This window comes from Cibotium barometz, chromosome 23 (genome assembly GCF_041138505.1).
Source record: "Cibotium barometz isolate CiBa-2024 chromosome 23, ASM4113850v1, whole genome shotgun sequence".
In the NCBI taxonomy this organism is placed as follows: domain Eukaryota; kingdom Viridiplantae; phylum Streptophyta; class Polypodiopsida; order Cyatheales; family Cibotiaceae; genus Cibotium; species Cibotium barometz.
Window position 1 is genome coordinate 41,795,421 of NC_141068.1, and position 12,020 is coordinate 41,807,440.

Consider the following 12,020-nt stretch of genomic DNA (forward strand, 5'->3'; position numbering starts at 1 on the left):
GTGGTCGCCTGGTCTTTTTCGAAATCTTTCTGCTCTCGCCTCTCTGTAACGCACGCTCTCTGGAGTCCAATAATTAAAGTTGATAGGCCTAGTATGTACCCAAAGGCCAGTCGCCAGGCGGGCGCCCATTCATACACGCTCGGCGATTTTCAGCCTAAAAAAACCCACACGTACGGATCGATCCGTACGTGTACGGATCCGTACAGTACGGCCGTACGGTACGGATCAGATCCGTACGTACGTATATATCAACCATGGCTTGCTGGCGGAGTTTAGCTCCTCACCTGCTGCGAGCGCTGCTGCAACTGTCACACTGCCTACGACAGGGTTACAGGGCAGCTTCACATGTGCTTTAGCACCTACAAGAGATTCTGCCCACGCAGCACACACAGGCGACCAGTTTTGATGCAGCGCACAGGTCCGTACAGTACATGCAGGCTCTGATACCAGTTGAATGGGAGAGATGATTAGGGTTAGAGATTCATGTGGGAGACATACACAGAGAAAACAAGGGAGAGAGAGAGAGAGAGTTGTGGGGATAAGTCAACTCATGGGAAGATGAGTGTGTGACTCCCCTATCACACATGTATATTGCACTAGTACACATAGTGCACTTAGTACATTAAAAGTACTAAGTGTACTATGTACTATAACTTATGGGCTTGTACACACTATAAGGGTGGGCATAACGCCTTTACCCCAACATGCCACAAATGCTAACACTTTGGAAGCATCATGCTCTCCATGAAAAACATCAAACTTAACAGATTTGTCACCTGCTTTAAATTCCTTGAGCTTTCTGGCATGAGGCTCATGGTCCTCTCTTTTTCTTTTCCCCTTATCCAATGGGACAGCCCTATCTGCATGGGCTTCATGGGCCATCATGGAAGTTTCATGAAGCACAGTGGCATGTGCTCCACGAACTTGAGAATCGGATGCATGCGACTTTCTTGCATAAGGCAATGTCTCTCCATGAGACAATTCAGAAGGCAAAGATCTTCTAGTGGCAGACCTGTCACCCCTACCATGGGATACATGTCTTGAATGCATATGACCATCATGCCCTCCATGAGCACTAGCATACATATACCTGTCAGGCTTTGTGCCTTGTGGAGAAGATGCATGACGAGAGGTGACTGTCACCTCTTTCTTTTGCATAAATGACCTCAACCTTTGAGATGCGGGATCCCCATGCTTCAAGCGAGGTGGATTTCTGAATTTCAGCTCTCCATCTTCCCCCTCTTTGATGTCACCTTTGCGGAGGAGGTAGGAAAGTGCCAACTTCCTTGGCTTCTTTATTGGAATATGTTGGAATTTATGATCAATGTCATGGTCTAAGGTTAAAGCACTCAATAAAATGTAAAAGGACCATGTAATGTGAAGAGAATCCAGGTGAATGTAAGGGTCAAACCCCACTTGAAGTAGGCGAGTTTCAGAAGATTCCATGGAGGCTATATTCTAGGGAGCCATGTGGGGGGAGATGGCCTTGGATGCTCTTGATGAGATGTAAGCAATGATGTCATTCAAGCATGTACACTTTGGCTATAAAATGGTGGCCCTCCTAATGAGAAAAACACGAATTTTATATGCTATGTGATGCTCCTTATTGTGCTGTCATTATGCTCTCTTAATCTTGGATTAAGTACTAGTTAATTACACTTTTGTTCATGTGACCACCATGGCTTATCTTGAACCACCATAGCTCTTTCATCACTCCATGAACTCATTAAGCTTTTATTATCACTCATTATGCTTTTCCCAACAAGGTATCAGAGCCATGATTATCCCTAGGCATAGTAATTAACCACATTGATTAGTTTTTCATTTTTTCAAGCTTTCCATTAAAGCTTCACTGCACCCCCTGCTGGTCTTTTGCTTCATGTGAGCTCTATACTCCACCAAATCCCAAGCTTTTTGATTCAAAAGAGAGCTAACAGTCGGCGCATTCTACACCTAGCTCCATTTGAGCTCCCACGAAGTACACACGGCGAATTTTGCTCTGCAGCAGCCCGCCTCTGCGCTGCGAAATTCATCAAATTGGAGCTCTACAAAGAATGGTTTGCAAATTCCTCTTATGAGCATAACATTGATGCTATGAAGCTCCTCCTTGTTGATTTTCATGAGCAATGGTCCACTGTAGTTGCTGTTTGAACTAATTTCTCAGTGACAGTACATGCTGTGTTGCAGAGCAGATTTACAGAGATTGAAGCAACATCTTGGCATGTTTGAGTGCTGAGCTTAGAGCCAATACCTTGGTTCTCACTTGGTTTAAAGCATTTTATGTTTCTCATTTGGGAAGAGCCTCATTCAATTGCTCAAAGCTCACTCTATTTTTGGGAGCAGTTTTTTTCTCTTTAATTAATCATCTCCACTAATCATCATATAATTATCTATTGAGATGACATTCTAATATGCATATTGAGTTGAATATCTCTTTGTAGTCATGCATTCGGATGCTGAATCATCTAATGAAGATTATATCAAAAAATCATTGAAACCCAAAAGCAAAACTAGAAAACCTAGGATCAAGTCTAGGCCCCGTTATTATCACTATGCAAAGGCTTATGGGTTTGGGGAATTCTTGAGTAATTTCATGCATCTATATGGTGAAGGGGGATTCTAGCTTTTAATCTATTGCATTGTTCAGTTCCAATCATGGAGTCAACTTACATGTCATCCTCTTTCATCAAGAAATTCAACGGTCATGACTTCCACACTTGGCAAGTCAAAATGAGATTTTTACTAATGAAAGGAGGAGTTTGGGGCATAGTCAATGGCACTATACCTAAACCTGCCACACGAGAAGGAGAAATCTCTTGGTAAACCAAGGATGAGAAAGCATTAGCTCTCATTGCCCTTGGAGTTGAAGATAGTTATATACATTACATTGGTAATGGAACATCTTCACAAATTGCGTGGAATTCACTGGATAAATCTTTTGGTGCTCAAGGCCTCCACAGCAAAATCAGTCTCAAAGTAGACTTTTACAGTCTAGAGTACAAGATTGATGAGACACTTGCATCTCACATCAACACCATGAAGAGCTTGATGGCCCAACTCGAAGCCATCAATGAACCAGTCAAGGAGAGTGATGCCATAGCCATCCTCCTAAAGTCAATGCCATCCGAGTATGATACACTCATGCCGACCTTAACGTACATGCAGGATCCCACTTTGGAGGGAATAGAAAGTGTTCTCTTGGAAGAAGAAAAGAAGCTAAAAGGTAGAGCCATTGATCTTGTCTCAAACCAGGCATACCTTGTTCAAAAGCAAACCGGCAAATCACTCCAATGTACACATTGTGGAAGGACAGGACACCTTGCCAAGAATTGCTACCACAAAGACAAGCCAAAGCGAATATGCACCAAATGTGGAAAGCCAGGTCACCTCGCCGACAAATGTTACACCAACCAGGCAAATATGGTAAGCACTTCGAATGATTCCGCAGAAGCAATCCAAGCATGCAACAATGTTACTACCTCTTTTGATGAAGCGGTAGATGCAGAATGGGCTTTCTAAAGCCAACAATGTTTATGCCCTCTCTTACCCAAATGTTTATGTATGGACACCTCTAACCACCGATGATGTAGGTTATGTGTTTTTATGATGCTCACAATATCTCTCAGTAGGCCATGTAGCCCTCAAGGGGGGATTGATGGGGAGTTGGGTCTCCATGACCAACAAATGATGACAGATGATGATGATGCCCATGGATATGATGATGATGATGCTATGATGATGATGGGGTATGGGAGAGGAATGTTTTTCATGTCATGTCATTTTCTTTTCGCAATGTAGAAGCTATGCTCCCTATGAGCGATGCTAATTTCTTTTATGTATTGTAGAGCTATACTCCTTATGAGTTAAGCTTTTTCTTTCATGTAATGTTTGGATCAAGGGAGGGCAATATACCATGCCATGATCAAGGGAGGGTATTGGAATATGTTGGAATTTATGATCAATGTCATGGTCTAAGGTTAAAGCACTCAATAAAATGTAAAAGGACCATGTAATGTGAAGAGAATCCAGGTGAATGTAAGGGTCAAACCCCACTTGAAGTAGGCGAGTTTCAGAAGATTCCATGGAGGCTATATTCTAGGGAGCCATGTGGGGGGAGATGGCCTTGGATGCTCTTGATGAGATGTAAGCAATGATGTCATTCAAGCATGTACACTTTGGCTATAAAATGGTGGCCCTCCTAATGAGAAAAACACGAATTTTATATGCTATGTGATGCTCCTTATTGTGCTGTCATTATGCTCTCTTAATCTTGGATTAAGTACTAGTTAATTACACTTTTGTTCATGTGACCACCATGGCTTATCTTGAACCACCATAGCTCTTTCATCACTCCATGAACTCATTAAGCTTTTATTATCACTCATTATGCTTTTCCCAACATCTTGCCCACTTCCCGTGCCATGGATTTAAAAGTCACATCTACCATTGCATCGGCTTTCCTTGCTTCAATGGCACTTTGCACATGGGGATCTTCATGCAAAAATTTCAGCTCTTGCTCTTGTGCCTGTAAAAGCTTTCTCATATGCTCCATTTCAGCCCTCATTGCATCAGGCTCTTCTTCTTGCATGACTGTCTTTCCTTGAGACAGTTGTCCCTTTGAATCACCATCATTTACCCTTTCAAGGGGCTTGTGCCTTCCTCGTAGAGCATTAGAACCACGCGAGGCACTTGATGGGACCCTTGAATTAGGCACTTCCAAAGGGTGGCCTTGGCTGTCCATTGTGTTAAGTGTGCTAGAAGCGGGGTGTCCAATACACAGGTTTGTTTCCCCACTAAGAAGAGGGAAATAACCGTGCTCTGATACCAATGAAACCGATCCCGTCAAGTGGGAATAGACTCCGTTGGACACCCACACGCGTAATAGCACAACTTAATATCACAATTTGAAATGGACAACTTAATAACAACTGAAAATTGAAATGAAATAGATGGACACCAGCACTGGGGCCGACCCCCCCACCCCCCCCTCAATATATGATATATTATTGGGAGTATTTAACAAATACAATGCTCCATGGGTTCAATGAACCAGATGATGTCCATGTACAAATGAATACAGTACCAAACAAGAGGCTCGAAATAGATGTTCGAAGGAGAGCGACCACTTGAGTGGTCCAGTCTCTACGGTCCTGTGCCTTCACTAGAATCCGCGGAGAGCGTCCCACTGGTGTTCCAGGACCACGCACAATTAGGCGCTCCCGTACTAACGCCTGGCTCTCCCGATCTCGGCACCTTTGGACCGTGGTTCTCCAAAAGCTTGGACTACCCGGCACCGAACGGATGTTAGCGGTAGAGAGAATCCTTTATCAGATTTACAACAAAGTTCTTTACTTAAATCTGAATTCACTTACTTGTACAGATAGAAGACCAATACCCGAGGTGTCTGTGTGCAGCTACTAGTGGTGGACACCAAGACACAGCAGCCTGTCGAGGAGGATGAGGAGTAGCTGCCTGTGGAGAAGGTGTAGCCACTTGAAGAAGGGAGATGCCGCCTATGGAAGGGAGACGCAACCGCCTGCTGTGGTGGAGGCGGCGGCGTAGCTGCCTGCAAGGGGAGGATGAGGAAAGCAGCCGCCTTTGGAGAGGTAACGACTGGCTGTAGGAGCACAGCCACCAGCTGAAGAGGTGAAGGTGGCGCAGCCTAAAGAGGCGTGGAGGAGCAGCCGCCTGCAGTGATGCTGAAATCGCCTGCAGTGTAGAGAGCAGCCTGCTGGAGAACAAGCGCAACCACCTGCAGAAGGTACAGCCACTTGTATGGGAGGAGCAGCAGCCGCTATGCAGAGGAGGCAGCCGCCTGCTGGAGAGGAAAGGAAACACCTGGCTGCAGCCTGCGCCACCTGCAGTGTAGAGGGCAGCCTGCTGGTGAACAAGCGCAGCCTGCTGGACAGAGGGAGCCGCCGGCTGCTGGGGTGGTGGAGATGGCGCAGCCTGAAGAGGAGGAGACGATCGCCGGTTCTCTCCTTTTACGAAGGGTGGTGGCTCTCTTTTGTAGAGATTGGAGAAGAGTAAACGACCACAACTGGTCGGCTCCCCAAGGTTGCATGGGGGCGGCCAGTTTCATGGTGTGGTGTGGGTAAGTGGCCATGCACCCACCCTCACACACTTAAGGGGCTAAGTGTGGCTCCCCACCTTGGCCCATATGTGGGTGCCCATAATGGGTGCCCACTTTTAAATGAATGTGAACTTACCACCTTATAAAATGAAAGGTTAGAAATAAAGCTATTAAACCAACAAGTGCAATACACTTACCACTTGTTCACACGCAACAAAACTTGTCAGAAGACAGAGTAAACTTCACGACTCACTAGCAGGCGTCCCCGCTCAGTAAGTGGCTCGTCAAGCAGGCAAACACAAGAATACAAGTCATGCGAAAACAGTTTCAAACATGCAAAACATGAGTGCATGTGCAAATAGTATCATGGACATATCTCCCGTTCATGGAACAAGTACAAAATATCTGTCGGGCACAAAAATGGTACGACATAAAACATAAATCCTGGTCTTCCTATGGAGTGACAGTCCCATAGGTAAAACACAGTTCCAGGCACGAGCCTCCCTATGGAGTGACAGTCCCATAGGCAAGACACGGCACAAATACTGGCTCTTCCATGGCATGACAATCCCATGGATAGAACACAGTTCAGGTCATACACAGGTGGCACTAGTCTGGCTCCCGTCCATACGACAATGTCCTGCTAACACACGGGTGGCACCAGTCTGGCTCCCATCCATGTTATGCAAAAATACTGGCCCCTTCACATGAGACACCGGCCTGGCCTCAAGTGAACGAGACACAAATCTGGAGATGGACCAAATGGTCAGCCAATTGGTGACACTTGTCAATTCAGCAAATTACTTCTTGTATTGAGCATGTTGTCCATTAAATCTTGGTGTATTAAGTGTATTGATTAGCATTGTGTTCAACCAAGTTACACAAGCGACGTTCCCAAACCCATCCAACAGCTACCAACACACTGCTGGATCATCCTGACAAGGCTGCTAGAAGCTGAAGGCTTCTATGAAGGGAATCCCTACATTTGGGTTCCAAGGTCAAGGAAACCCGTACCACAAGCCTCTATAATCAAAATTGAGGATGGAGTGGAGATCTATCCCTCAACACCACCCCAAAGTTTAAGTAGGAATGGAGAGCATTGACTACCACTTCGACTCACGTACTGACACCAAGCTCTAAAGGAGTCAGAAGGGTCCGTGGACATGAACTAGCAAGAGGTATTACCAAGTCCCTGTGTGGTGGTCATACCCCCTTCAATTAAAGTCAGAGAAGAGCCACCCATGGTGCCAAAATCCCAAGAGAGCATGCACACACTCCCTTGGTACCACCAAGCGATCCCAAGGCTCAAGGGGATCACCATTGTCCCACAACAACCTTGTGTGCTACACCGCAATACCAACCCGGGAGATGGAAGGCCAAAGCTCAATCAAGCGTACCAACATGGCCAACTGTGGTGGTGTCAAAGCTTTCATCATGGATGGGCGAATAACTTTTCGTATTTGCTCATTGAGCTTATACGATAAGCGGGAAGCCTTAAACCCCATGTGGACATAGGTAACGTAGCACCTCCTACTATCAATTGCATAGACAAATATACAAGGAAATGATGAAAAAAACATAGTTTAAAACCAAAAAAAAATAAAACAAAAACAAAAAAACCAAAAAACACCTCCTTCAAGACACATTTGGAGGGAGGTGTTTGCCAACTACTTCCTCAGACTCTACAAGACAGGCATAGAAGTGGGTACTAATACCCACGGGAGTGTACACACCTCCCGCATATGCACACCCTCTCTCCACACATGCGCGCACATGCACACACACATTAGCACAATACATTCTCCATCCTCCCTTGGTTCCATGCTATAATTTTTTCACACCCCCCCTCCAATAGGTTGTTTTCTTTTTATTTAAATTGAAAAAAAACTCTCCCCTTTCTCCATTCATTTTTCTTCTAATAATAATAATAATATATTAAAAAAATGCAAGCTAAGGTGGCTGTGGGGCCACGTAGCCCCGTAAGGCGCATGCCACGAGCAGGGGCTACAACTCCACCACGCGAGATGCCACGCAAGGGGACCCCCACGTTGGAGAGTGAGGGCGAGCTTCTTCCGACCTAGCCATAGTTGCCACATGCGGTTTCTCTTATTTTATCAATCTTATTTTTGAGGAGGTGCTAAAGGACAATGGACAAGCAAAGAGCGCTTGGTCCTCGACCTTGATGAAGGAATTTTCGTTAGAAGAGAGACCTCTATGGCATGGTCAAATACTTCCACAGTCACAAGTCACCTTCTGGAAACCCTTTGTTATCATGCGGTGGTCTGGACCCTGGCCGATGGCTTTCTCGCAAGCTCTTCATCACTTTCTTCTACGAGACTGGTGCACCAATGCCGGTTGGTACGTCTCACCGCCATGACGATCTTGTCTACTACTATCCTTTTTTTTATGGGATTGAAGCCGGTACAAAATCCTCGTTAACTTACAAAGGAGTCCCACAAAAGATTCATGATCTTGATTCCCCAAAACTGGGATGAAAGTTAATTGTCGAAGAAAGTAGAAATAAGAACGAAAGAAAGCAGAGAGTTGGAGTTGTCACATGGAGGAGAATACACATGGTCACACGTTCAACCCTCATAGCCCATGCACGACACATGCATTATTCACAAGGGCATTGCACTTTACAAGCATATCTTGCATACATAGGAACTCACAATAGCTAGCTATCTGCATATCCTCGACAATCATCCAGGTACATCTTTGGATGGGGAGCCATGGTGGGCAAAAACTTGGTCCATGGTACAACCCATCGCTTGGATCCATGCTGGAATCTCCAAAGATCTTCAAAGAAAACAACTCTTTTCAGTCTACTTTCGACTATTTGCCTCTTCTTCGACTATCTTTACCATCACAACAAAAACCTCAAACAATGAAGTAGCCCCGTCTCTAGCTTCACCATGAGATTTGGGAATCATACCTTGCCCTACACCAAACAAGTCGGGATCTTGGAGGGCCGCAAAGAGAAACGCGCCCAATTTATGAGAGAATGGGATCTTGGCATTTTTTTTTCGCTTGATCTCATATGGGGCCTTGTTGGCAGCACAAGGCACCCGATTGGTTGAGATTTCTCCCTTGCTTGTTTTGTAAATTTTTTTCACACTTAATTGAAGTCTCTTTTTTTTCGGAAAAAAAAAAAGTCGGGATCTCCATTGGTCGTTGCCAATCAAAACTCAAGGCCCAACCAAAGTCCATCTCCAACATGTCCTAAAGCATGTGGGTTGGTCTCGTCATCGACTATATTTTTGACCATCCACACCTCTCCGGAACTAGCAGTATCTTCACCACCCGAGCTTGGTGACGCAGGGATGCAGTCGTCACCATTAGGAAGGGGGGTATGTAAATCACTTCACAAGCTAACACGGTTTCACGTGCCCAAGCTACCATTAGGTGCTTTGCCATCTTACCTATGTGTAACGGAGGCCCATCTTTTGTAAGGAAACGCTGGACTTTATAAAGCAGCATTACCTTGAGCTTAATGCCAAATAGAGAATTTCCCAACTTTGTGTACATACTTGCTTAAGACTAGAACTTGTGGCCTGAGACTATTTGGCCTAGTGTGAAAGCTAGTCATTTGTGGACAAGTCAATTTTGATGTTAAACAATACACATTCATTCCCTTGCGATAGAATACTTGTGAGCTCTCCTTCTTCTCTACTCCTACTTGCTTGTGTGTAGCTATGCTTGATGGTTTGCTTGCTTGAATAGGTTTGAGTGTAGGCTTCTCCCTCTCATTAGCTTCTTCTCCACCCACCTCTTGTGAGAGAGACCTACCGTGAAGACTCTTCTCTTCTTGCCTCCATCCAGGCAAAGAGAGCTCTTTGTTTACCCTTAGCAAAAGAAGCATTCCGGTGTGACAACAGACGAGCTAGCGCACCCACATTGAGAAGTTGTATTTGTGGCTCTGCAAGACCAAAGGATGCTTGTTTCGGCAAAGGCTAAGGTAAGCTCTTTACTTGAACATTAATTCTAGGAGACAACTTTGATGTGAGCTTAGTTTTTGGACTTAGATTTACACTGCTACTAGAAATAGATCTGAAATTCAAGCACTGATCATATTTGCATCACGAGTCAGTTGTTTGGGGATGGAGGGGTTGTAATGGGTGTGGGTGTGTGCCTTCTGGACTTGAGTTTCATTGGTCACTTTGTAGCTTGGGAAAGGTGTACAACTGTGTAGTGGGAGGAAGATATAATGCTGTTAGTTGGCCGATGGGGTTTTATTTGTTGTTTAATTTGACGTGTGCCTTTGAGTAGTATGTTATCTTTCAAAGAACCAGAGATTCAGCTCTGAACTTCAAACCCCCCCCCCCTCCCCTCCCCCCCCTCCTTCCCTCCCTTTCTCAACAAGAAGTAAAGATGTTTTCTTACTGGACCATTCAACTGAAGGTGTTCTCTTCAATACAATTATGTTTGTTTTTTGTTTGTTTCAGGGGCATTTTACCACTCATAGACATCATATCAGATTCAGTGGGAGTTGGGGTGAGCATGCTCTCTCTCTCTCTCTCTCTCTCTCTCACTTCAACAAGATTATATATGGATCATATGTACTACGTTTTAGTCTCATAGTCCCTTTGTGTCTTTTCAGTAGACATAAATACTCTTTCTCTGTATGTGTGTGTGTGCACACGCGCGCACACTTGCGTCTCATTGACTAACAATTTACTAACAAGATGATAGTTTACCTCCTCCATACGTTTTTGGCCTTTGCCATTGTTTTCATTGTTGATGGTCATTCTCTGGACCTTTCTACTACACGTGTGCATGCTGACCTTCCATGCTTCCCCCTTTTCCACCTCTTCTTTCATGGGTTTCAGTGCTAATTAAGTCAAATCTGAAAGTTTTTTTGTGCAAACATATGCCATTCTATGTTTGTGCTAAGGCAGTTGCTTTATTTTTTCCTATAGATACTGTACCTAATTGGCTTTGCTTGCTTCTGCTTGGAGGCTTTGCTAAGCATTTGGGTTCTTCAGGTAAAGCCTGTATGACCTGCCATAATTACTTTGATGTCTTGCTGTTCTTTTTGCCTTCACTGGCAATCATATAATCAGAACCCTCATATCAAAGTGGATGCTGAAATGGACTGTTATTTTCTTGTGTGTATTTGCAGCAAGTGTACATGTATTTCAGAGGCTCTGGTAAAGCTGCAGAATTCAAACGTGAGGCTGTTAGAGCCGCCCTGTAACTCCAGTTAGGTGCTGCTGTCCTTCCTGGAGTTGAGTTGCCAATGTTGTATGCTAGGTCGTTTTGTGCTGACCCTGCCAACCAACTTACCACACACCCACATGCAGGCTACTTCTGGTTTAGATAATGTGATTATGATCACCTTCTAGGACCTCTTTAGTAAGTGGACATACACATTTTCTTTGCTTATTGTAGGCAAGCAGTAAAGATTTGATTCATTTGTAATGTTTTTCAGTCTAAGAACAGGGACCGCTCTAATGATACAAGGCAGTAACATCACTATGACCAGCTTATTGTCTTGAAACACAAAAAGGAGCACTGTGAAAGGGTTTGAAGATTGTGTGGCAACCTATACCTCTGCTGTATATACCAGTAGGACAGGATAGCAACGATAACAGTTGTTTTGTAGATATGTCTCCAGGCATTCTGGGACTGGCGTTTTTCTGATGCTTGTATTTTTTTTCCCTGAGGTCATAATAAATTGTTTCTGCTGCATAATGAAGTGTAATTTATTGTGTCTTAATATAAAATTGCGTGGACGTAGACTTATATCACGTGAAACAGATGGAACAAGCATCACTAGAAGGCATGTAAACTGTCAATGATAACCATTTTGAGCAGAATATATGTTTGCACAAGGCCTCACATTACCTAGTGCATCAAATGTGTGGAGGAAGTGCGTTGGTGTGTAGGGTTCATGACTGCCTAAGTGTCATGTGCACAGAGTGTATCTACCGTGTGCGTAGGCACA

General features: G+C 44.5%; 1 protein-coding gene across 3 annotated transcripts in view; it reads left to right on the forward strand.

Moving 5' to 3' along the window:
* Window positions 1–11,764, forward strand: part of LOC147625954 (secretory carrier-associated membrane protein 2-like) — a 94,795-nt gene extending 83,031 nt beyond the window's left edge. For all 3 annotated transcript variants that reach the window (XM_086817497.1, XM_086817499.1, XM_086817498.1), the window contains 3 exons: window positions 10,519–10,567; window positions 10,993–11,058; window positions 11,196–11,764. In XM_086817497.1, coding sequence (XP_086673623.1) covers window positions 10,519–10,567; window positions 10,993–11,058; window positions 11,196–11,270 — 190 coding nt within the window. In that variant the 3' untranslated portion in view covers window positions 11,271–11,764. The remainder of the gene's footprint in view (window positions 1–10,518; window positions 10,568–10,992; window positions 11,059–11,195) is intronic.
* The last annotated feature ends 256 nt before the right edge of the window (window positions 11,765–12,020 follow it).